Below are 27,401 nucleotides of genomic sequence, written 5' to 3' on the forward strand. Positions count from 1 at the left end.
CAGTTAAATGCTAATTGTAAATATGTGTCAAATATTTATTGAAACAAATCCAATGAAAGACTTTTCCTGGACAATTTTTTAAAAACATAGTACATATTGCTACAACTAGCAGTGTAGCAAACATTCGTCTATCTTGTAAAGTATTTGGTAAATCATAATTTATATTTATCTACTCAATTATTCTCAATTACTGAAATTTTATGAATATAATTAGATCGTATTACCCCATATATGTGAGAAATCAAAATAACACATTTACTACATTAAACTATAGAGTTACAGTCTACCTTATTAACTCAAAACAAAACTGACAAAATAAAAACTAATAATTACAAAGTAAATTTCAAAACTTAATATAGAGTACCTTAAAATATTCTTTTCTAATCTGTTTGCTCCTCCTCCTTTCTTCACTCTGCCAGATTATAGGGTGAGATTCTGGCCACGGTTGTTCATCTATTTGATCCTTCTGATTTTCTAAGGGCTGTAATGAGACAATTTCTTTTAACTAAATAAAAAAGAACAAAATTATAGATATAATAGTAACTTAATTTCTTCTTACCTGCCATGTGAGGGGTGATAATGGTGAATTAACTTCATCTGCTGAGACACTAAAAAATTAAAGATGCCTTAATATGTTAAAATATTTAGAATACATCGTTAAATATATATTATGAACCTTATTATGTTATCTTCTAAAAAAAATTGTAAAGAATTTACCCATGTCTACACTTTGGCCTAACAACATAAAACTTAAAGTTGACAGAAACTTATTTAAGTTTCTAATACCTGTTGCTCTACAGGAAACATCAAAATGGTTTTATTCTATGTAGGCCCTATGCATAGGTCTACTCTAAGGAATTCTCAGAAGCTAAAATAAGTGAAATATCTAAAGATATACTGTCAAAGGACAGACAAGATATTTATTATATCAAAATAACTAACAAAAACTAAAAAAAAATACTAATAATTTCTTTGGTCTAAAAAAGAGCTCAAGCGAGTAGTTGTTTTTACCTACTGAATTACTGATTATGGACTCAACCTGTTCATTCTAACAAAACAGAGGCTACGAAGGAAATTATTTTCATCTAATTTTTTTGTTGTTGAGATAAGGTAGACTATGTATGCTGTTATTAGATGGCAATTTTGAACAAAGAGTTCCTTTGGAAAAAATATATAAACAAAATGTCCACTGAAGCTGCTATACCTTAACACTATTCTGGAACTTCTGTATAGTGCAATAATGAAAAAAAAAAAAACCCACAAAAATTGGATATAAAGAATCCAATTTTTTAAAATTTATAGAACACATGATTATCCAAGAGAAAAAGACAAAAAATCTATTATTACAAGAGGTAAGGTTACCAGTTAAAGAAAAACATACAAAAGTTAATAGTTTTCCTACATATCAACTATAATGAGTTAAAAGATATATTAGAAAAAACACTATTCATAAAAGGAAAGAAAAGCATAAAATACCTAGGAAGAAATTTAACTATACTTGTACAAGTACCTATATGAAAAAACTACAAATGTCTAGTAAGAGACTTGAATAACCAAAAGGTTCTTGGATAGATAAGTATTACAGGTATAACTTATCTTTCAACTTAATTAATAACTGAAATGAACTGTAATAATAATTTTTTTTAACTCGAGAAATATTTTTTCATTTGCTTTAAAAATTTGACAAAGAAGTTCCAAAGTTAATTTGGAAGAATGGATGATCAGGAAGAGAAAAGTTATATAATAAAGGGGACTTCTCAACCCTCCCTTTCTACTAGCTCCAGAATCTACAGATTTTTCAATGGAAGAGGAGTATAGGACCACACGTATAACAACTTCTGAAAAAAAAGACATTTAAGATCATTGTGAAAGTAATGGCTTATATAACAAGTAGTAGAGAGACAACTGATTGATCACTTGTAAAATATACACAGAAAGAAAGAATAAAAAAGGGGGAGGAGACATGGTGAGAAAAAGGCGGGGGAGGAAGGAAGAAAACTAGATTCCTTACCTCATACCAAATATCAAAATGAAAAATTAAAAGATTTAAATATAAAGAAGAAATCACAAAGTATCACAAAAAAATGCAGGCAGTAATTTTTTAAATATTGGAATAGAGAGAGCCTATGGGAGAAATAATCAAAATTAAATACTAACAAATTTGAACACATAAAATGTAAAAACTCGACTTTGCTCATGGCCAAGATAGACTAACAGTGACCAGATATATATTCTTACTGAAAAAAACTAAAAGAATGGCCAAAATATTTAAAACTATGCCTTCCATGACATTGAATATTAGGCAAAAAAATGACATTATCCTTTAGAGATGAGTAAGAAGGCGAATCCCGTAACTGAGCCAAGTTGGTGCATGGAAAGAGTTTCCAGCCCACATCCCAGGAGAAAAAAACTAAGGCAGAGTCTAGCAGGCCCAGAATTCAGGAGACAGAGCTGGAGCCAGGGAGAAAAGGGCAGAGTGAGTTCATAGCACACAGTAACAACGAAAAGGGCAATGCACAGAGAAAGGAAAGAGATCTACAATCCTTCAAATTTTCATCTGAGTGTACTGATCATTGAACATGTATGTGAGGAAATTACCCTAGGCAAAAGGATGAAATTACCCCCAAAGATTAGAGGGAATAATTCCCAGATTCTCAAGAGGATCAGGAGTGGTACCAGTTCCAACCAGCTAGATTGGAAAACCTCATAATTCACAGGACATCCAGTAGAGAAAGGTGTTGCCTCATTAAGGGGACAAATTTATTCCTAGACTAAATGCTACACTGGTCCCACATAAATAAATTATAAAACCCAGTTCCAAAATATCAAATTATTTCCAAGTAATTTAACCATATCCCAGAACAGAAGTCAAAAATATGTATAATAATACTACAAAAATCCACATTCAAGAATGTAAAGTATACAATGTCTGTCATTCAATCAAAAATTCAACCAAGCAATGTTCAGGAAGCTAAAGGAAAAGACTGAACGTGGTAAGTACAGACATAAGCAAACTTCTAGAAATAAAAAGTGCAACATCTAAAATTAAAACAAACTGGATGGAATTAACTGCAGATTAGACATTTCACAAGAAATGACTAGCAAACACAAAGACAAAGCAGAAGGACTTGCCAAAACCCAACACAGACAGAAAAATATTAAAGAATGAATAGAACATTAATGTTCCGTGGCAAACGTCAAGTGGCCTAATTGGTGTTCCATAATAGAAGAGGTCGAATGATAGAAAACATATTTGAAGAAATAAGGGCCCCAAAATTTCAAATTTCATGAAAATAAACCCACAAATTCAAGAAGCTCAATGAACTCCAAACAAAAGTAACATGAAGAAAACTACACCAAGATACATCACCATCAAATTACTTAAAATGAGTGATAAAAAATGTTACAGACACCCAGAGGAAAAAACGGACACATTAGGCAAAGTAAAACAAAGATAAGAAGATTCTCATAGAAAACAATACAATCCAGAGGATGGTGGAGAAACCTCTTCAAGGTACTCAAAGAAAACTAAAATGTCAAACTAGAATTGTGTATGAGACAAAATATCTTTCAAAAATGAAGGTAAGCTAGGCATGGTAGCTCATGCCTGTAATCCCAACACATTGGGAGGCCAAGGAAGGAGGATTTCTTGAGACCAAGAGTTCAAAACCAGCCTGGGCAACATAGTGAGACCCTGTCTCTACAAAAAATAATTTTTTTTAAGTTGGCTGGGTGGGATGACACATGCCTGTGATCCCAGCTACTTGGGAGGCTGAGAGGTGGGAGGATCACTTGAGCGCAGGAAGTCGAAGCTGCAGTGAGCTGTGATGGCACCACTGCACTCCAGCCTGGGTGACAGAGCAAGATTCTGTTTCTTTTAAAAAGAAAAAAAAATTAAAAAATTAAAAAAATACTTTTTCAGACACACAAAAGCTAAAAGCATTCAATCAGCAGACCAATAGCAAAATTATGTTAAAATCTCTCTTTTAGGCAGAAAGAAAATGATGCACACGTAAATACGATTCTACACAAAAAATAAAGGGCACTGGAGATAGTAACTAAGGGATTGAACACATAAAAGACATTATTCTGATTATCTAAATGTCCTTAAGAAATAATTGTTTAAAGCATAAATAACAATGTGTTATAGTATACATAACAGATATATAAAAAGTAAAATGTATGACAACACACCAAGGCTAAAAAGGAAGAAATATAAATACACTATTGTAAGGTTCTCACATGATACATGAAATGGTATAATAGCTGTTGAAGACAGACTGTGATAAGCTAAATATCATACTCTAACCCCTAAAACAACCACTAACATAACAAAAAGTTACAGCAAATAAGCCCACAAAGGAAATAAACAAAAATTTTAAAATATAATTCAAAAGACAACAGAGAAGGAGGAAAAATGAATAAAAAGGATAGAATAGAAGGGAAATATACAGCAAACCTCAAAATATCATTAATTACACAAATATAAATGATTTTTAACACTGCAATTAAAAAGTAGATTGTCAGATTCAATAAAAAGCAGGAAGATACTACCATATGCTAACTACAAGAAATGTACTTTCTCTACAAAGACACAAATCAGTTAAAAATAAAAGGATGGAGAAACATGCATCATGCTAATACTAAACAAAAGAGAGCTGTACTGACAATATTAATATCAGAAAAGTAGACTTCAGAGCAGAGAATATTATCAAGAATATAAAGAAAAGTCATTTCAGAATGGCAGTAAAAATTCACCAAGAGGACAATACAATCCTAAACATTTACATATCTAATAATAGAGCTTCAGAATGTATAAAGGAAAAATTATAGAACTACAAGGAGAAAGATAAATCTGCAATTAGTGTTGGAGATTTCAATAACCTTCTCTTACTAACTGACAGACCAAGAAAACAGAAAATAGGTAAGGTATGGAAGATTTAAACAATACTATCAACCAACTTAACATAGTTGAAATTATACAAGACTCTAACCAATAACCACAGAATACATTTTTTTCCAAGTTCCTACAGAACTTTTACCATGATAGACCATATTCTGGAAAAACTCAATATTATTTCAACAATAGAGAGTACTTCTGACTACAAGAGACGCAAACAAACAAATTACAAAAGCAGCAATATAGATAGGCAATAAATACTTGAAATAATACTCAACATCACTAATTTAATCACTGAAATGAAAAATAAAACATTCTGATATAATTTGTTCTTTTTAGATTGGCAAAGATTAAATAGATTGATAATGTATAATGTTAACAAGTATGGAAGTAAAGCTATCCATGTGTTACTTGTGGGAATGCAAACATAAAGCTTCTGGAGACAATATATCAAAAGCTTTAAATGTACATTTATGTTTTAATCCATCAATAGCATACCTTTAAGCATTTAAGTTAAGAAAATAATACAAGTGGGCCAGGCATGGTGGCTCACACCTGTAATCCCAGCATTTTGGGAGGTTGAGGTAGGTCAATCACTTGAGGTCAGGAGTTCGAGACCAGCCTGGCCAACATGGTGAAACCTCATCTCTGCGCCGCACTCCAGCCTGGGTGACAGAGTGAGACTCTGTCAAAAAAAAAAAAAAAAAGAGAGAGAGAGAGATGAAAGGAAGTGAAGGGAAGGGGAAGGGAGGGGAGGGGAGGGGAGGGAAGAAGGGAAAAGAATGCAAGTGTACAGAATATATAAAGTTCATCAAAATGTATATTTAGATTTAGTAGGTATATAAAACTATCACTATAATATTAAATGAAAAATGCATATTACTAAACAGTATACTCAGTATGATCTCATTTTTGTTAACAGAAAGTATGTGAGATATTTCTAAAGGCGGGGAAGGGATGGGGTGTGCTCACCCATGCACTGCTGAAAAAAAGTCACAGAATTTAAATTATTATTTTCCCATAATTTAATGTGTTTTGATGGGTGCAGCAAACCATCATAGCACATGATGTATACCTAGTAACAAACCGGCAGATTCTGCACATGTATCCCAGAACTTAAAGTATAATTTTAAAAAAAGAAAAAAAAAGTTAAGGTCATGTAATACTTCTTAATATTAGAAAAAGAATACCCACAAAGTTATTTCCCTTTTGAATAAAAAAGCAGGTGAGAATTGAGAAAGGAAGGACTGAGATACAAAAGAAAGGAAAAATAAAAAGTCTGTAATAGTAATCACTATAGTTTAACAATTAATGACATACGTGACACTTTCTGTGTGCTAATCACTGTCATAAGCAATTTAATACATTAACCTATTTCATCCTTACAGTAACCATGAGGTAGACACTGTTATTATTCGTGTTTTACAGAAGGGGTAAATGTGGCTCAGAGTAAGCTAAATAACTTCCCCAAGAGACAGATCCAGGATCCAAACGCAGACAGCATGGTTCTATTAGCCTGAACTCTTAACCACTACAATAATCTACCCCTCTAAAGGAAGAAAGGTAAGTAGAAAGAAATAATCAGAGAGCTAACATTTACTAAGCATGTAGGTGCCAGGCACTAGGGCTGATTTTAAAACTTACCCAAAGCCTCACAGCTAGTAAGTACTAAAGGTGGGACTCTGACCCGAATCTGCCTGACTTCAAGACCTAAGCTCTTTCAACTGTACCCTGATACTTTGCCAACCAATTTCTCAATAGTTTATCACAACTTTCTTGTATGTTTGCAATGTCCCAGGGCTCATGCTGATTGCTAGAAGTGGCTGGAAATCTTTGGAAAGTAGACCACTGAGATCACTTCCAGTACAAAGCTGTCCAGGCATTTCAGGGAGACTGATCATTCATACCCAAAACCTAAGTACCCAGAATTTTTCCAGTTTTCTCTTACAAATCTACATGCTACCTAATGTCACCAACAGGTAATCCATTCCTATTAATTGTGGATTTGTATATTCAAAAGCCGTATTTCAAAATATGAACACACCCAAAACCGCAATATATTAAAACATTGATCATGCCGGGCATGGTGGCTCATGTCTGTAATCCCAGCACTTTGGGAGGACAAGGCGGGCACATCACTTGAGGCCAGGAGTTCGAGACCAGCCTGGCCAACATGGCGAAACCCTGTCTCTATTAAAAATACAAAACTTAGCTGGGCATGGTGGTGCATGCCTGTAATTCCCGCTATTTGGAGGCTGAGGCAGGAGAATCGCTTGAACCCGGGAGGCAGAGGTTACAGGGAGCCAAGATCACGCCACTCCCGGGCAACAGACAAGACTCCATCTCAAACAAACAAACAAAACCATCAATCATTAATCTCATGAGGGCGGGGACCATGTCTCTCTTGATCACTATTGTATCTCCCAGCACACAACACAGTTCCTGGCATTCATCATTTCAACCTACTCTCCCAACTTAGTCACTCAATGAATATTTATTGAGTACCTACTATGTGTGCTATGCATTGTGCTAAATGGAATAGAAAATAAAGTCCGTGATCTCATAAAATGTTCATTGTAGTGTACCTACTGGGTAGTGGGATGCTGATGAAAAACAATAAACAAGTATAGAAGTATGTATTCAGAATGCCAAATGGTGTTCAGTTTTATAAAGAAAAGTAAAGCAAGGTGTGGGAAACAGAGACAAAAGGGTTGGGGAGGCATGCTCTTATATATGTTGTTCAGGGAACGCTTTGCTGATGAAGTAACATTTAAACAGAAACCTGAATGTACAAGATTAAGAAATATGGCTGGGGGAAAATCATTCCAGGCAGAGGCAAAAACAAAAAGCCTTGGGGGATGAGGAGAATGCCTGATCTGCTGAGATTCAACAAGGAGGCCAGTATAGATAGAAAAGAACCAACCAGAGAGAGAAAGAAAAGACAGGTTTTGAAACCAAATGCAGGGCATTACTAGGCCTTAAAGCACTCTAGTTTCTATTCTGAATAACATGGGAAGTCAGCAGAGAATTCTGAAGATGAATGATATGATCTGACTTACATTTCAAAAATATCAATCTGATGCTTTTCGGGAAACAGACTAAAGGAAAGCTAGGGTAGAAAAGAGACCTGTTAAGAGGCTCCTGTAATAATTCAAGTAAGAGATGGCTAGGACTAGGATGGTAGCAGTTGAGGTGGTTAAACATATCAATCTGATGCTTTGTGGGAAACAGACTAAAGGAAAGCTAGGATAGAAAAGAGACCTGTTAAGAGGCTGCTATAATAACTCAAGTGAGAGATGGCTAGGACTAGGATGGTAGGAGTGGAGGTGGTAAGACAAGATCGGATTCTAAATATATTCTAAAGTACAGCAACAAGATTTGCTAATGGATTAGATATCAGATGTGAGAGAAAGGGATAAGTGAAGGATGATTCTCAGGTTTTGAGATGACCAGCTAGAAAGATGGAGTTGACATTTTCTGAAATTGAGAAAAATGTAGGAGGAACAAGTTTAGGGGTGCAACAGGAACATTAATAGTATGGTTTTGGAAAATAATGTTTGACATGCCTAATATGCATCTAAGTGGCAGTGTTGGGTATTTAACAGGTTATATAACCCTGCAGTGTGTGTGTGTACATATACATGTACACATATGCAAATGCAAATACTCATATGGTAAAAAGGTCTAAAAGGCAAAGTAGCAAAATAATGTGACTTGTCATCTCTGGGGAGTGAGATAATGAGTGATATTCATTTGTTTATTTTTTCTTTATGTTTGCTAAATTTTCCAATTTTTCAACAAGAAAGCTACATTACTCTCACAATCAGGAAAACATTAAAGAATCTTTGGTTTTGTCTTTCAAGAAAGAACTGGATAATTGTTTTGAAAATGAGAAAAGAAAAAGTAATAGTTTTATAAAAGAAAAGCCAAGATTGGATATCACAGTTTTACGGTTTGGGCAATTGAGGCCTTCTCAAGAGAATGTTAGGAACCTGTGGAGGAAGCTTAAGGCAGGAAATAAAGGAATGGGAAACTTAAAAGAAAGCAAACATGTAAGATAGCAGAATCAGTATTCAAAAAGAGAAAAAGTGGGTTAAATCCAGTTAAATTAAATGTGAGATGGATGAATATTCCTAGGCTTGGATATGAAAAGTAATCTCACACTTGAACTGAATTCTGAAAGACTAAGTGAAGAAGGTAGACGGAAGGGAAATCCTAGTAAAGAGACCAGGATGTAGAAGGTAGAACACAAACAAAAGATAAAAAATTAAAAATAAATAAATAAAATAAAAGAAGGTAGAACACAGGGATAAAATCATCCTGGAATGAAGAAAGAAGTTCTGCTCCTAAATGCAAATGGTGCCAGTGGGGGAATGTATAAGATGAAGCTCTCAGGGTAAGCAGAAACCCACTTCAATCTTATGGGTTAAGTTAAATATTTTAAAGTTTATTCTAAAAGTTGTAAAGAGTCATTAGAAGATAATACATGGGAGTCACAAGTAAGATTTATGTTTCAGAATTATCACTCTTCCACTGTACAGAAACAGACTTAAAGCTAGGCAAACCTGAAGAAAGGAGCTATGTCTGGGGACTGTTGCAATAAGCCAAGCAGAAAAAGACTGGGCCTGAACATTCTCAGAGGATTGACTCAGGAGTTGAGTCTAATCTAAATTCAAACCATCAAAAAGAATAAATACAAACTTTCAAGGTCTTCTAGTTCTCAGGAATTCATATATGTGGATTTATATAATGTATTCACATAGAAGAATTGAGTAACACCCAATTGAAAAGCAATGAAAATATAAGCAATATTATAGAGAATAAACACAATCAATGCTAAAGAAACACATTATTCCTGGCAGGAATAGCAATATAATAAATGTTTGCTGAATGAATAGGTAAATGATTCTATCATTAAGACAAAAATGCATCTATGAGCAAAGAAGATCAGCATTTTTTATTTTGCTTATATCAAAAGTAAATTTAACTCCTATTTAAATTATCTAGTTATATTAAATCTGTATCACTTATTTAACTAAAGTCTATATACAAAAACATCACCGTCAAAGGATCAGTACTCATTATAAAATATTAAGTAAAAGCTAAGATATTTTTATACCTCTTTTCACATTCCACAGTTTGTTTTGGCTTGTTTCTCATCACAGAAGTTGAATGATTAAGAATCCTAGAAGTAAATCAACACATTAATTCCCAAATATATTAAGGAGAATATTATATCACAAGATATATAAAAAAATCTCTAAAATAAACTGCATCTGGTCCTTGAAGATCTTTGCTAGAAAATAATATTTAAATATTATTTAGATCAGATGCCCATAAGTGTACTATTTACAACAAAATGAAGCTCGGCAACTTTTCCAGGCGTCTTCTTTTATAAACCCTTTCTCAAAGTTTGGATTATCTTCTAGCCATGCTATTTTTGCCCTTTGCATATCTAACTTTTGGCTGAGACAGAAGATAAAGAGATACAGAGGTACCATCATGACTGATTTATTTTTTCCAGCACAGCAAATGATATGAGATGTGTTGATGTAATACGTAATTATTTTGCCAAATGAAAAATTCTAATTCTAAATGCAAAATCAGTGCTCAAGTTCAATTCTTTAAAAAAAAACCCACAAGTTTCTTAAACTTTTAGTAACTATATAAAACCATTAAAACAAAAGAAAACGATGAACCATTATAAGAGAGAACTATTTCTACATAATGTTACATAATTCTAAGTATTAATCTCAAAGTCAAAAGTAATGAATTACTAACTATCCTTAACATAACTAACCATACTTGAGTTCTTAATGTTACTATATATATAAATATAATTTTCACTTTTAAAATTTAATATCATAGAAGTAAAATCTCTGCCTTTTATTCAAAATAAAATCTATAGATGTCAACTGCCAAAAGAACAGAGAAACGGATTTTAAATAAAAGCTATATATTGACCAATAAAATACATAATGAATTAAATATAAGTTGGTAATTACAGAAATATGGTTAGCATAAAGAAAGCAAAGTCCATTATGCTGGATTCCTCACCAGCTTGGATCTAGTAGGACCTCACTAGGAAAAAGTGATAGAGATGCAAAGGACAAATATCATACACCAATCAGTGTAGCTTGGGCCAAACAATTTCAGAATTAAGGACATTCATTCTTCTTTGTACAGGCATGCATTAAAATTACCTTAAATTCTTAAATGCAGAAAAATTAAGGTAATGAAATATCTAAAACTATTAGGAAAAATATATTTTAAAAGAGTATTTTTTTTTTTTTAAAGAAGAGATAGCAGTAAGTACCATCCTGGGGGAAATTGCAGAATTATTGCAGGGGCAGGGGAGTCAAACTACAATGGCCTTCACTATGGTAAATTCTGATTCCTTCTCACCACACATTCATTAGCGTTGGGATTATGGTTGTGTATGAGTTATACTGAAACAGAAAAAAAAGTTGAGATCCACTTACCCATAAAATATATTTTATGTACTTGAGAATTCACCTATGTAAAATTTTGCTATGTACATTATTTTGTGTTTTACTCTGATACCCAAAGTCAAAACAAACATGTATTCTAATTAAACATCTAGACTATTAACATACTTCCCTAATCCAGTTACCAGTACTTATTTTAAGTAAAAGACTATACAATTCAGCTATGTCAACCTGGCCCCATAATACTTGAAGGCTTCCACAAACTCTAGATACCTTGATGCGTGTCCTGTTGCTCTGGTCCTCTGGAAGAGTTTATCACTGAATGATGCTCTACAACTTAAAGGCCTCTGTCTGTATTCACATTTCACATAAATCAACCAAACCAAAAGATGGGGGAAGATGTTTTTGGAGACACAGGGTAGTCATTTGTAAAGGAAGCAGAAACAAAAGAATGCATAGATTTCAAGGACTCAGAGATCTACCTAATTAGTTATAACAAGCTAGAGGTTAACATGATGCTCCTCAAATTGAAATGTTCATATGATCAGGAAAAAAATCATAATAAAAGAGGTAATGTCCATAATTTCTATAATTCTAAAACAAAATTATAAACTTCCCAAACCTAGTTTTGCTTTCCATGATCCTTAATTACATTTTAATTATAACTTTTCATAATTGCTTTTTGTTATTTAGCTATATCACATAGTAATTAGAGGCTCATCTTTCCACAATAAAGAAAAACTCTCAAGACACACCTAAAAGCAAATAAAATAATTACTAAAAGGAAAGACACAACAGAAAATACTACAGTGTAAGTTAGCAGGAACAAACATGCAATGGGAACCAGTTAAATGAAGCTATTTATTGCAAAATCACACATATATTTTAATCCTTTCTTTAGAATGATAACTAAACAAAATTTAAGAAGCCAGCTAAACATCGACTTATTAAGCCCCTTAAGAAAATCAGTATAAGAAAAAGAGCAGTAGCCACCTTTCTAACACTAATATAAATGAGTAAGACTCATGGAAATTTGTAAAACTGGCTCAATAATTTATAATACATATCAACTTCTTTGTTTTTCAACAGAATTTCCTTTATTATCAAGTGAATATTAAGAATATTCTAATAGTATCATTTTATTCTCAGTTCCTTCCTTGATTTTTCTTGTTCTAAAAAACATGCTCCCTTTTTTCAATTTTATCTTATTTTGGTAAGAACATTTAACAAGAGATCTACTCTCAACAAATTTTTAAGTATACAATAGAGTATTGTAAATTATAGGCACAATGTTGTACAGCAGATCCCTAGAACTTATTCATCATACAACATTATTTTTAAGATAATGATTTTTTTCAAGACTTTTTTTTATTTCCCAAAATAATAGTGAACGTAAAATTAGAACTCGCTGAATGGCTATTTAAATATAGTTAAAGCCATTGATTCAGAGTGACTTCAATACACTCAGACGCAAGTAGAAATAATAATCCAATATTTTGACAGGGGATGATAAAGACTATTTTTCAATTAAAAAAAAATCAACAATAAACTATAAACATAAAGTAGCTTAATCAACACATCTTAATCAAAGTGGGGGCAGTCTTCTAAATAACTAGGCTTCAGACTTTAAAACCTTATGAATTATCAATTTGATGGTTTATTTGCTGATCTCTTTTCTCACCCTTTTTGAGTATTAATTCTGTACAATATCCTCTTGCTGCTCCCCTAGGATAGTTTCATGTACCAAGTACTGGCATAAGGTTTCTTAAAGAATCAAAGACATTTTTAAAAATAATATGAACTGCCAGGCGTGGTGGCTCACTCCTGTAATCCCAGAACTTTGGGAGGCTGAGGTGGGCAGATCATGAGATCAGCAGTTCGAGACCAGCCTGGCCAACATAGTGAAACCCTGTGTCTACTAAAAATACAAAAATTAGCCAGGCATGGTGGCACACGCCTGTAGTCCCAGCTACTCGGGAGGCTGAGGCAGGAGAATTGCTTGAACCCGGGAGGTGGAGGTTGTGGTGAGCTGAGATTACACCACTGCACTCCAGCCTGGGCAACAGAGTGAGACTCTGTCTCAAAAAAAATTTTTTTTAATTAAAAAATAAAAAATATATATCAACTAAGCAAGTGGCAAAACTGCCATAAGGAAATCATCACTGAACTCAATGTAAGCTGTTTTTTAATTACCTCTAGTTTGGGAGAAGATACATGGCTTCATTTAGCTGAGAGCTAACACTGCATTTGACTTCTACTAGTAGCAAGTTAAAGAACAGCTAAGTAATATGCAGTCAAAGTAGCATATTTTCCAGTCCTGGATGATATTTCCCTGTAGGTGAGGGAAATCTTAATCCAGTTAAATTATTTTTAATCAAGACTAAAAACAAACAAAATGTACAATAATTATTTTAAAACCTAAAAAGAGATGTTACAACTCCTGGCCTACAATTTTAAATAGCATTTCAGATCCTTCTCTAATATATTTGGAATATAAGACACAATAATAAAGCATGAAAAGGAAAATCCACAACCAGAGAAGGTATAAATTATACCAAATCCACTGTAGGATATATCTTCATATAGGATTACACTTAGATTTTTGGTCTCATTCAAATTCAACTATTGTGACAGTAAACAAAAAATTTTAATTCCCCAAATCAAAAAGATCTAAGTAACGGCAACGTATTGTAGAAGGAAGAAAGATTATTTAATAGAAAAAATACTAGATTTAGCATTAAAAAATTATGAGATCCAGTTTAAGTTCAGGCATTAACAGAATTGGCTAGGGAATCTTAAATTCTCTATATATTATAAATTTTAAAAGTAAAATGTGCTCTTTGGCCGAGCCTGGTGGCTCAGCCTGTAATCCCAGCACTTTGGAAGGCCAAGGCGGGTGCAACCCTTAAGGCCAGGAGATTGAGACCAGCCTAGCCAACATGGTGAAACCCCGTCTCTACTAAAATACAAAAAAATAGCCGGGTGTGGTGGCACACACCGGTAATCCCAGCTACTTGGGAGGCCGAGGCATGAGAACGACTTGAACACAGAAGGCAGAGGCTGCAGTGAGCCAAGATTGTGCCACTGCACTCCAGCATGGGCAACAGAGCAAGGCTCTGTATCGAAAAAAATAGTGCTCTTTATGATCATATTATAAATATTTTAATGTCTGCAAAAATTAGACATACTTACAACAATGTCACTGTATATTTATATTTAATCTAAAAAGCTCTTATATTAGTATGTACTAACATCTAAAAAGGATGATGAAGAAGAGAGTCAGAAAAAGACAGAAATTACTTTTACATACATCTTGAAGAATAGCAGGAGTTTTCTTTGGGGAGAACACATAATTTTTTAACTAATGGCTCCTACTAGTTTTAAATGTATTGATTTAATTTTCAAGCAGTCAATCAAAAATATTATATGTGCCACATTTTCTTAATCCAGTCTGTCACTGATGGACATTTGGGTTGATTCCAAGTCTTTGCTATTGTGAAGAGTGCTGCAATAAACACACATGTGCATGTGTCTTTATAGCGGCATGACTTATAATCCTTTGGGTATATACCCAGTAATGGGATGGCTGGGTCAAACGGTATTTCTAGTTCTAGATCCTTGAGGAATCACCACACTGTTTTCCACAATGGTTGTACTAGTTTACAGTCCCACCAACAGTGTAAAAGTGTTCCTATTTCTCCACATCCTCTCCAGCACCTGTTGTTTCCTGAGTTTTTAGTGATTGCCATTCTAACTGGTGGGAGATGGTATCTCATTGTGGTTTTGATTTGCATTGCTCTGATGGCGAGTGATGATGAGCATTTTTTCATGTGTCTGTTGGCTGTATGAATGTCTTCTTTTGAGAAGGGTCTGTTCATATCCTTTGCCCACTTTTTGATGGGGTTGTTTTTTTCTTTTAAATTTCTTTGAGTTTTTTGTAGGTTCTGGATATTAGCCCTTTGTCAGATGAGTAGATTGCAAAAATTTTCTCCCATTCTGTAGGTTGCCTGTTCACTCTGATGGTAGTTTCTTTTGCTGTACAGAAGCTCTTCAGTTTAATTAGATCCCATTTGTCAATTTTGGCTTTTGTTGCCATTGCTTTTGGTGTTTTAGACATGAAGTCCTTGCCCATGCCTATGTCTTGAATGGTATTACCTAGGTTTTCTTCTAGGGTTTTTATGGTTTTAGGTCTAACATTTAAGTCTCCAATCCATCTTGAATTAATTTTCATATAAGGAGTAAGGAAAGGACCCAGTTTCAGCTTTCTACTTATGGCTAGCCAATTTTCCCAGTACCAATTATTAAATAGGGAATCCTTTACCATTCCTGGTTTTTGTCAGGTTTGTCAAAGATCAGATGGCTGTAGATGTGTGGTATTATTTCTGAGGGCTCTGTTCTGTTCCATTGGTCTATATCTGTTATGGTACCAGTACCATGCTGTTTTGGTTACTGTAGCCTTGTAGTATAGTTTGAAGTAGCGTGAGGCCTCCAGCTTTCTTCTTCTGGCTTAGGATTGTCTTGGCAATGCAGGGTCTTTTTTGGTTCCATATGAACTTTAAAGCAGTTTTTTCCAATTCTGTGAAGAAACTCATTGGTAGCTTGATGGGGATGGCATTGAATCTATAAATTACCTTGGGCAGTATGGCCATTTTCACAATATTGATTCTTCCTATCCATGAGCATGGTTATGTTCTTCCATTTGTTTGTGTCCTCTTTTATTTCACTGTGCAGTGGTTTGTAGTTCTCCTTGAAGAGGTCCTTTACATCCCTTGTAAGTTGGATTCCTAGGTATTTTATTCTCTTTGAAGCAATTGTGAATGGGAGTTCATTCATGATTTGGCTCTCTGTTTGTCTGTTACTGGTGTAAAAGAATGCTTGTGATTTTTGCACATTGATTTTGTATCCTGAGACTTTGTTGATGTTGTTTATCAGCTTAAGGAGATTTTGGGCTGAGATGATGGGGTTTTCTAAATATACAATCATGTCATCTGCAAACAAGGACAATTTGACTTCTTCTTTTCATAACTGAATACCCTTGATTTCTTTCTCTTGCCTGATTGCCCTAGCCAGAACTTCCAACACTATGTTGAATAGGAGTGGTGAGAGAGGGCATCCCTGTCTTGTGCCAGTTTTCAAAGGGAATGCTTCCAGTTTTTGCCCATTCAGTATGATATTGGCTGGGGGTTTGGCATAAATAGCTCTTATTATTTTGAGATACCTTGCATCAATACCTAGTTTATTGAGAGTTTTTAGCATGAAGGGCTGTTGAATTTTATCAAAGGCCTTTTCTGCATCTATTGAGATAATCATGTGGTTTTTGTCTTTGGTTCTGCTTATATGCCGGATTACGTTTATTGATTTGCGTATGTTGAACCAGCCTTGCACTCCGGGGATGAAGCCCACTTAATCATGGTGGATAAGCTTTTTGATGTGCTGCTGGATTTGGTTTGCCAGTATTTTATTGAGAATTTTTACATTGATGTTCATCAGGGATATTGGTCTAAAATTCTCTTTTTTTGTTGTGTCTCTGCCAGGCTTTAGTATCAGGATGATGTTGGCCTCATAAAATTAGTTAGTGAGGATTCCCTCTTTTTCTATTGATTGGAATAGTTTCAGAAGGAATGGTACCAGCTCCTCCTTGTACCTCTGGTAGAATTCAGCTGTGAATCCATCTGGTCCTGGACTTTTTTTGGTTGGTAGGCTATTAATTATTGCCTCAATTTCAGAGCCTGCTATTGGTCTATTCAGGGATTCAACTTCTTCCTGGTTTAGTCTTGGGAGAGTGTAAGTGTCCAGGAAATTATCCATTTCTTCTAGGTTTTCTTGTTTATTTGCGTAGAGGTGTTTATAGTATTCTCTGATGGTAGTTTGTATTTCTGTGGGGTCAGTGGTGATATCCCCTTTATCATTTTTTATTGCATCTATTTGATTCTTCTCTCTTTTCTTCATTATTAGTCCTGCTAGCAGTCTATCAATTTTGTTGATCTTTTCAAAAAACCAACTCCTGGATTCATTGATTTTTTGGAGGGTTTTTTGTGTTTCTATCTCCTTCACTTCTGCTCTGATCTTAGTTATTTCTTGCCTTCTGCCAGCTTTTAAATGTGTTTGCTCTTGCTTCTCTAGTTCTTTTAATTGTGATGTAAGGGTGTCAATTTTAGATCTTTCCTCCTTTCTCTTGTGGGCATTTAGTGCTATAAATTTCCCTCTACACACTGCTTTAAATGTGTCCCAGAGATTCTGGTATGTTGTATCTTTGTTCTCATTGGTTTTAAAGAACATCTTTATTTCTGCCTTCATTTCTTTATGTACCCAGTAGTTATTCAGGAGCAGGTTGTTCAGTTTCCATGTAGTTGAGTGGTTTTGATTGAGTTTCTTAGTCCTGAGTTCTAATTTGACTGCACTGCAGTCTCAGAGACAGTTTGTTATAATTTCTGTTCTTTTACATTTGCTGAGGAGTGCTTTACTTCCAACTATGTGGTCAATTTTGGAATAAGTGCGATGTGGTGCTGAGAAGAATGTATATTCTGTTTATTTGGGGTGGAGAGTTCTGTAGATGTCTATTAGGTCTGCTTGGTGAAGAGTTGAGTTCAATTCCTGGATATCCTTGTTAACTTTCTCTCTCGTTGATCTGTCTAATGTTGACAGTGGGGTGTTAAAGTCTCCCATTATTATTGTATGGGAGTTTAATTCTCTTTGTAAGTCTCTAAGGACTTGCTTTATGAATCTGGGTGCTCTTGTATTGGGTGCATATACATTTAGGATAGTTAGCTCTTCCTGATGAATTGATCCCCTTCCCATTATGTAATGGCCTTCTTTGTCTCTTTTGACCTTTGATGGTTTGAAGTCTGTTTTACCAGAGACTAGGATTGCAACCCCTGCTTTTTTTTTGTTCTCCATTTGCTTGGTAGATCTTCCTCCATCCCTTTATTTTGAGCCTATGTGTGTCTCTGTATGTGAGATGGGTCTCCTGAATAAAGCAAACTGATGGGTCTTGACTCTTTATCCAATTTGCCAGTCTGCGTCTTTTAATTGGACCATTTAGTCCATTTACATTTAAGGTTAATATTGCTTTGTGTGAACTTGATACTGTCATTATGATATTAGCTGGTTATTTTGCTCGTCAGTTGATGCAGTTTCTTCCCAGCATCGATGGACTTTACATTTTGGCATGTTTTTGCAATGGCTGGTACCAGTTGTTCCTTTCCATGTTTAGTGCTTCCTTCAGGATCTCTTGTAGGGCAGGCCTGGTGGTGACAAAATCTCTAAGCATTTGCTTGTCTGTAAAGGATTTTATTTCTCCTTCACTTATGAAACTTAGTTTGGCTAGATATGAAATTCTGGGTTTAAAATTCTTTTCTTTAAGAATGTTGACTATTGGCCCCCACTCTCTTCTGGCTTGGAGAGTTTCTGCTGAGAGATCTGCTGTTAGTCTGATGGGCTTCCCTTTGTGGGTAACCCGACCTTTCTCTCTGGCTGCCCTTAACATTTTTTCCTTCATTTCAACTTTGTTGAATCTGACCATTATGTGTCTTGGAGTTGCTCTTCTCGAGGAGTATCTTTGTGGTGTTCTCTGTATTTCCTGAATTTGAATGTTGGCCTGCCTTACTAGGTTGGGGAAGTTCTCCTGGATGATATTCTGCAGAGTGTTTTCCAACTTGGTTCCATTTTCCCCCTCACTTTCAGGCACTCAAATCAGACGTAGATTTGGTCTTTTCACATAATCCCACATTTCTTGGAGGCTTTGTTCATTTCTTTTTACTCTTTTTTCTCTACACTTCTCTTCTCACTTCATTCACTTGATCTTCAATCACTGATACTCTTTCTTCCAGTTGATCGAGTAGGTTACTGAAGCTTGTGTATTTGTCCCGTAGTTCTTGTGTCATGGTTTTCATCTCTATCAGTTCTTTTAAGGTATTCTCTGCATTGATTATTCTAGTTATCCATTCATCCACTCTTTTTTCAAGGTTTTTAGTTTATTTGCACTGATTACGTAGTTCCTCCTTTAGCTCTGAGAAGTTTGATCGACTCAAGCCTTCTTCTCTCAACTCATCAAAGTCATTCTCAGTCCAGCTTTGTTCCATTGCTGGCGATGAGCTGCGTTCCTTTGGAGGGGGAGATGTGCTCTGATTTTTTCAATTTCCAGCTTTTCTGCCCTGCTTTTTCCCCATCTTTGTGGTTTTATCTGCCTTTGGTCTTTGATGATGGTGACGTACTGACGCGGTTTTGGTGTGGGTGACCTTTCTGTTTGTTAGTTTTCCTTCTAACAATCAGGACCCTCAGCTGCAGGTCTGTTGGAGTTTGCTTGAGGTCTACTCCAGACCCTGTTTGCCTGGGTATCAGCAGCGGAGGCTGCAGAAGATAGAATATTGCTGAACAGTGAGTGTTGTTGTCTGATTCTTGCTCTGGAAGCTTCATCTCAGGGGTGTACCCAGCCGTGTGAGGTGTGAGGTGTCGGTCTGCCCCTACTGCGGGATGTCTCCCAGTTAGGCTACTCAGGAGTCAGTGACCCACTTGAGCAGGCAGTCTGTCCATTCTCAGATCTCGACCTCCGTGCTGGGAGAACCACTGCTCTCTTCAAAGCTATCAGATAGGGACTTTTACATCTGCAGAGGTTTCTCCTGCTTTTTGTTTAACTATGCCCTGTCCCCAGATGTGGAGTCTGCAGAGGCAGGCAAACCTCCTTGAGCTGCGGTGCCCAATTTGAGCTACCCAGCGGCTTTGTTTAGCTACTTAAGCCTTAGCAATGGCGGGTGCCCCTCCCCCAGCCTCGCTGCCTCCTTGCAGTTGGATCTCAGACTGCTGTGCTAGCAATGAGGGAGGCTCCATGGGTGTGGGACCCTCTGGGCCAGGTGTGGGATATAATTTCCTGATGTGCCGTTTGCTAAGACCCTTGGTAAAGTGCAGTATTAGGGTGGGAGTTACCCGATTTTCCAGGTGTCGTGTGTCTCAATTTCCCTTGGCTAGGAAAAGGAATTCCCTTCCCCCTTGCACTTCCCAGGTGAGGTGATGCCTCGCCCTGCTTCAGCTCTCACTGGTAGGGCTGCACCCGCAGACCAGCATCGACTGTCCGACACGCCCCAGTGAGATGAACCCGGTACCTCAGTTGAAAATGCAGAAATCACCCGTCTTCTGTGTCGCTCACGCTGGGAGCTGGAGGCTGAAGCTGTTCCTATTTGGCCATCTTGGGCGCCCCCCAGGTTGGTGATTTTCTAGTATGATTTTGTATATCTATAAATGTAGCAGCTGTGCAAAAAAGATACTTAGGCTATTTAGCTTATTAGCTATTATACAGATTGCCCCTAAAAAGTTGCCCCTAGAAACCATATATTTGTCATTTGATAAGTTTTAGTTGTATTTTTCAATGTACATTTAAACAAATGCCAGTATATTTAAATTTGAAACTTCCCAAAACATGGTCATATTAACCATAAACATTTATTATTTTGAATAAATGAAATAAAATGCTTTTTACTTATCCATGTTAAATGCACCAAAATTATTCTCTTTTCCCAAAACAAACAAACAAAAAAACCACTCAGATCTTTCTCATTTCAAAACTATAAATGTATTCCTCTCAGTACATGAAGATGGCAATAACAGCCGACCCTGAGCAGCATATGTAACTTTTTCTGCATTAGAAGTGGACTTGTCTTGATTTTATTCTCATTCACACAGTGTCTTCTCATTGCCAACAACATGATTTTAAGAAAGTCTAACCAAAAGATGGGGAAAATGGTCTTTGACCAAGAAACAGACCAAAGTGAGCTAGTGACCCTCAAATCATCATACTGATTTAACCCACTCTTGTAAAATTCAACTCCATTCTAAGGAGTTTAGACATATCCTAAGTTATTTGGAATCTGAGTTTTAAAAAGCACATTATATACATGACATGTACCTAGAAAAAAAATGCTTACAATGTAAATAATGCTGCTGTGAGCTAAAATTAATATCAACAAATAAATCAGTTTTTATGATTCAGCACACACACAGGAATAAAAAAGAAATACCTAAGCAATATTAAACATAGTGACCATATATATGAGTACATTCTGTTAGTTGTAAATGTAATTTTATATTCCTGTCCTAAGTATTTCCTATTGCCTTTTAGTACAGGTTGAGTATCCCTTATTTGAAATGCTTGGGATCGGATTTCAGATTTTTGAATGAAGGATGCTCAATCTGTAGTTAGTCCCTTGAGATAGATTTTAAGAGGGCACTATTGTTTACTCAAAACTTCATATACTTCATTTGATAATCTTTAAATAATCAGATTTAATTATTATAAAATTTGCCATTTCAAATCTCATTACTGAAAGGAATACCTGTTCTTCTGTTCTTGCTGCAATAACTGAGCAGCTATTTTCCTCAAATCAGTTACTTCCTTCAAATCATCATCCTCTTCCTCTGCCAGTAACTGTTCTTTCTCAAGTCTGAAAGGTGACACAATCATGGTTATCCAAAAAGTAAGGCAGATACATTTTATGCCAGCTTCCAGAAATAGAAACCATTTTTGTTTTTAACACCATGTGAAAGTTAAAATCCTAGGTCCTCCTTTTAAAATACTAAAATAAGAAATAAGGAAAACATCTATGTTCTCTACTCATTATGAAATGTAGCATACTGGCTGTATTACTATAATTAATGACTAACAAATAATAGCAAAGTATATAACCATTTTTTAAATTTCTGAAACGTGTAATGGTCATAGTAATCTAAAAATGTATATTTTCCAGCCTTGAGTATAAAAAGGACTGCAAAGTTCTATATGGCCTGTCTTAATACATAAATTTAAAATGTTGTAAAATTTTGTCATTTAATTGAACCATCCTGTTTTTATCAGTTTATTGATTTTGATTTTTAAAATCTGTATATAAAATGTCTAAATAAAGAAAATCCAAAATAGGTTCAAATAAGATTGGCAAATTTGCCTGAAGATACTAATACGTCATTTTTATAAAAGAGAACAAAAAAATTTAAAATAGTTATTCAAACTCTAGTCATTTTATCTTAAGGGATTTCACTTTAAAAACAGTATCAAACCATGAATCTTTGTGACTTTACATCATACATGCTACAGGTGACTCTCAAGTTTAAGCAACTGGCCTCATTAGATGAGGTGACAAAGTAAAAGAATGAAATCTAAAGAGTTCAAGACAAAGCAATGTACCTCCTTACAGGACATCAGAGATGATTAACTAATAACTGCTTTAAAATCTGACAAAGTCATTTGGAGGAAGCATAATGTAGAGAAAAGAGAAAAGTTTAAAAATCAAAGAGAGCTACGTTCATACTTCTAGGTACTAGTGGACACTAGTTAAGTGATTTTAGGCATAAAACTTAAGAGTCTTTGAACTTCACCTTCCTCACCTGAAAAAATGAGGTCAATATCTACCCTGCAACATTTTAATGAAGATAAAATGAGAAAGAAGGGAAAGCACATAGCACCAATCCTGGTACATGGTAGGTATTCACCAAATGTTCCTTCTTTCCTTTCTGCAGCTATAAAGCAACCTGAAGGAGTAACTGAAAAAATGTGGTAGGTCATATTCCATCATTTCATAAGATGAATGGTTCAGAAAAGATCCAAAGCACAATTATTTTAATAAAATCTGGACATAAGTACCCTTAAAAGTCATAACCAGCCTGACCAAATGGAAAGTATAGTAGAACAAGAGACAGTACATCTGAGTTCCAGACATTTAAAACTCCTAGTTTCAGTGTCTTAATTGGTAAAGTGATGTCAGTCTATTTCAGAGGGTTGTTAAATAGCTCAAATGAAGCAATGTATATGATGGTACAGTCCTCCTCAATAATAATAATAGAAGTCATCATTACACTTCAGGAGGAAAAATAGTGCATATCCTACACTCAAACGCTTACTATAATTTTGTGTTTAATTGAGGAATACAGATAGATGTGAAGTATTTATAAATTAACTATCTAAACATAAGAGGTAAGTGAACAAAAAATATATTTTATTCAGGTACTCTTTCAAGTAGGAATATCTAATGAATGGCTCAAGTGCTTATAAGTAACATTTCATTTTCATATGTGCTTACCTTTTTTCATCTCCTAATTCTTCATTTTTCTGAGATTTTTCAGAACATTTTTCTTTTCCCTTACATAAAAGAAAGTTACATTTTAAATTGTACAGTCCACTTTCATGAGATCAAGAGAACATGTTATTAATATTTGTTCAAAGTTTTATTTACCTTAAAGAAAGATACAAATGATCCAATATGTGCATCTCCCTGTTCAGAAACTGCTACATCTTCTGTGTTGGGGTCAACAAAATCATATACCTCCTGGTCTAGGTACAGATTAATATTTATTAGAAAATGTACATAGTAAACTGTATACTTGACACTGTTGTCCTTAGAAAAATGTGTATTTTCTCAATATAAGAGTTGGCTAAAGACAATATAATTTTTCAAATCCCATTTTTAATGTGGGCTATGTACGTGAAACAAAAATAGCAGGTACCATATGAATTACCTTTCTGAGAATCAGTCTTACTTCCTATTATGTGACTGTCATTTCTTGATGTCTGCTCTCTATTTGATTCTGAGACTTGAGAATGAAGGCTGACTGTGTCATCATCTGATGGCTAAAAGGAATAAGCAAAAAGTACAAATGAGGCATTTTAAACTTATGATATGGATATGTTGCTTCAATTTTACATATGAATTACAGAATGTCTGCTTTACATCTCCAGTTTTCAAACCCAAAATTAACATAAGGTTTACTGCTCAGCTTTAAAAATCAGCATGCCTTTTTTCAGTTTTAGTCATAAAATATAATGATCATATTTTCAAGCAAAATAAACTCAAGTATGCACAAGGGTCTCTATTTCAATGCTCTAATAAAATTGTAAAACAGAATAGATCGCAATAGAAAATACTCACTTCTGTTGTGGATAATCGTTTCTCTCCATTATCACTTCCAATTCCAGAGTCAGGACCATGATTTTTATTTGGATAAAAATCTTCCATACTATGGAAATAGAAATCCTAAGAGCAGTTAGGGTTTTCTTCTTAAATAGATAATGCACACTTGACCTAAAATTTCCCTAGATAATACAGAATATATACTTTTGATGTCTAAGATCCTTAATTAGGACATGAGGAGAAAAATATCAGAACTCTTCCTACAAAACATTTTATTCATGCCATTCATGCAATATTGTTCCCTTCGTGTACTCTACAATGTCAACTGTCAACAATAACCTATTATTTCTCTTCAGAGATTCAGAAAATCAGGCTGCCTTGTTAGAACATTATCATGATAAAAGACCTGTTTTTTCCCATTGGTTTGTCAAATTTCATCACAGAGCTTCGAAACATTTTTTAACTTCAATTTATATGGTTTACTCTTCATTGGCTCTAAAAATATGTTTTATTTGTATAAATAATGCCCATCTAATACATAAGAGAGGATGCAAAAATGAAGGCTACAAACTATTGAATATGCAATTCAATACTTTCAAATTCAATTTGTCCTTGCAAATTTCTGATTTACAAAATATGCCACCCAGGAAGCAAAGTATTTTTGACTTAATTTGCAATTTTACCACACAGTCTACAATGATCACTTATTATGTATGAGGAACTGTGCTAAATGTTTAAAAGGCAATACGTTACATATTTACTGTGAAAAACTGTAGCAAATTGATGGTGTTTTCTCATTTCATATATGAGAAAACTTAAGACTGGAAGGGATTAAGCAATTTATCCAAGGATATGCAACTTGCAGCCAGCAGTCCAAATTTGATCCCTCAATTATCTAGCACCAAAGTCCCTGGTCATAATCACTATGTTATAATTCCTCTCCTAAAACCAGTTTCATGCTAAAACAAAACAAAACAAAACAAAACAAAACCCTGATTTTTATACTTTTCAGAAGTATATGAACACATTTAGGGAAGCACCTACCAAGTATCAAGTACTATGTTGAATGTTTAAGAGAAAATATGTTTTTAAAATTTGCCTCCAAAGAGCTAGCTCTCAGCCCAGAGGAAAAATGAATGTGTTCAAATGTTTTGAAGACTATGACAAAGGTAAATACAAAGTGCTATGAGAAAAAAAGGTCAACTAATTCTCTTCGGTAAAGTTAGGAAAAGTGTCACTCAAGAATGTGGCATTTGAGCTCAGTCTTGAGGATGAAGAGGCGATAACTGTTAGCATTCATTGAGTGTCTACACTGTGTTATGTACTGTGCTAGATGCATCTCATATTTTAGACATAATTCTTATGGTCTTGAAGTTATAATTATTATTTCTTTTCACAAAGAAAAATAATAAAGCTTACAAAAGTTAACGTCCCAAGGGGAAAAATTACAACATTTACTGTTTATCATTTATTGAACTAATTGTTAGGTACACATTTAATTCTCACAACTGTAGAAGTGGGAATGGTTAACATTTAAATAAGGAAACAGGCTCAGAGAAGTCAAATAACTTACACAAGGCCACAGAGAAATTAAGTGGTTAAACCACGATTAGAGCCAAAATTCATCTGACTGCACTGCACAAAATACATTCGTGGATTTGTAGTAAATGACAATGATGATAATAAGCTACTTGTTGAGGAAATATTATGGGTAAGACATTGTACTAAGTACTCTACATACATTTCTTCATTTAATCCTGACTGCACCTGTGTAATTATTTGGAAAACTGAGGACCACAGACATTAATACACAAGGACATACAGTTATTAAGAGTCATAAATGGGCTTCAAAGCCATATTATGTCTGACTCCAAAAGTTATTATATGTAACTACTGTAGTGCCTATCTATGTATAATAAAGAGTTTACAAAACAGACAAGGCATGGAAGGGCATTCTAGGTAGTAAGAACCATACAGCCAAGTGTCTGAGTATGAAAGTGGAAAGCACATACAAGAATTTTCTAAGTAGTTCAATACCAGCTGTGAGTGAGAAATTAATACAACTGACAACCCACTCTATAGACCTGTACTGTCCAATACAGTAAGTAGCCAGTAGTCATATACAGCCATTCCAAATTGAGACACACTATACACGTAAACTACATACTAGATTTCAAAGATTTAATATTAAATAAGCATGTAAAATATCTCACCAAGTTTTCACATTAATTACATGTTGAAATGATAATATTTTGGATATACTCAAATAACATGTATTTCTTTTTACTTTTTTCAAAATGGATAACAAAAAAATTAAAAATTATATATGTGGCTCACATTATATTTTTTTTGGATGGTCCTGCTAGAGAATCTCTCCAAAATATATCTTAATTCTGTCATTTCTTTTCATCTCTATTGCAATCACTTTATTCTAGACCCCTCTGATCTCTTGGCAGTACTACAACAATCCAACTAGTCCCTGTGCTTCTATTTTTGCTTGCTTCCAATCTATTCTCCTATAAGCCAAAATAGTTTTTTTAAAACAAAAATGAGTCAAATCATGTTATTCTCCCACTTAAAACTGTCCAATGACTTCCCACTGTACTTTAAGTAAAATTCAAACTTCTTACCACATCCTACAAAGAATCCACATGACTTGAGCTCTGAGTACCTCTCTAAAATCAACTTGTACCACGTTCCCCTTCAGCTACTCTGCTCCAACCACGCTGGTCTCCTTTCAGCTGTTTGAACACACAAAGTTCCTTCCTAACTTAAGGCCATGGCAATGTCATTCTTTCTGCCTAAGATGCTCTTACTTTGCTCTTCACAGAGCTGGCTTTTATTCATTCCCTGACCACATTCTTGGAATTTCAAATACATTCCTTCATAGCACTGAATACAATTTGAAATTTTATATGTGTGTGTATTTCCTTGCTTTGTTTATTCACTGACTCCTGCTCCACTACATTGTGAGCACCATGAGTGCCAAGACCAATATGTATGACATTCAACAAAACATACCTGAATCTACCAGTAGGCATTCAACTGATATTTGCAAAAATAAATGACTAAAACAGTAAATGCCATTACTAAAAGTAAATTCATGTTAAAATAAATATAAAGCAGATTAATAGAGATTAGAATGTCTTCATTGCAATTTTT

General features: G+C 34.7%; 1 protein-coding gene across 1 annotated transcript in view; it reads right to left on the reverse strand.

Annotated features, from left to right (window-relative positions):
• The window catches only part of LRCH2 (leucine rich repeats and calponin homology domain containing 2), a 129,222-nt gene that overhangs the window by 36,522 nt on the left and 65,299 nt on the right, over positions 1 to 27,401 (reverse strand). The window contains exons 7-14 of the mRNA XM_001102903.5: positions 24,258 to 24,345; positions 23,848 to 23,959; positions 23,565 to 23,662; positions 23,412 to 23,470; positions 21,675 to 21,782; positions 10,020 to 10,085; positions 560 to 608; positions 365 to 481 (exon numbers count right to left, since the gene is read on the reverse strand). Coding sequence (XP_001102903.1) covers positions 365 to 481; positions 560 to 608; positions 10,020 to 10,085; positions 21,675 to 21,782; positions 23,412 to 23,470; positions 23,565 to 23,662; positions 23,848 to 23,959; positions 24,258 to 24,345 — 697 coding nt within the window. The remainder of the gene's footprint in view (positions 1 to 364; positions 482 to 559; positions 609 to 10,019; positions 10,086 to 21,674; positions 21,783 to 23,411; positions 23,471 to 23,564; positions 23,663 to 23,847; positions 23,960 to 24,257; positions 24,346 to 27,401) is intronic.

Source organism: Macaca mulatta, chromosome X, assembly GCF_049350105.2.
Source record: "Macaca mulatta isolate MMU2019108-1 chromosome X, T2T-MMU8v2.0, whole genome shotgun sequence".
Classification (NCBI taxonomy): domain Eukaryota; kingdom Metazoa; phylum Chordata; class Mammalia; order Primates; family Cercopithecidae; genus Macaca; species Macaca mulatta.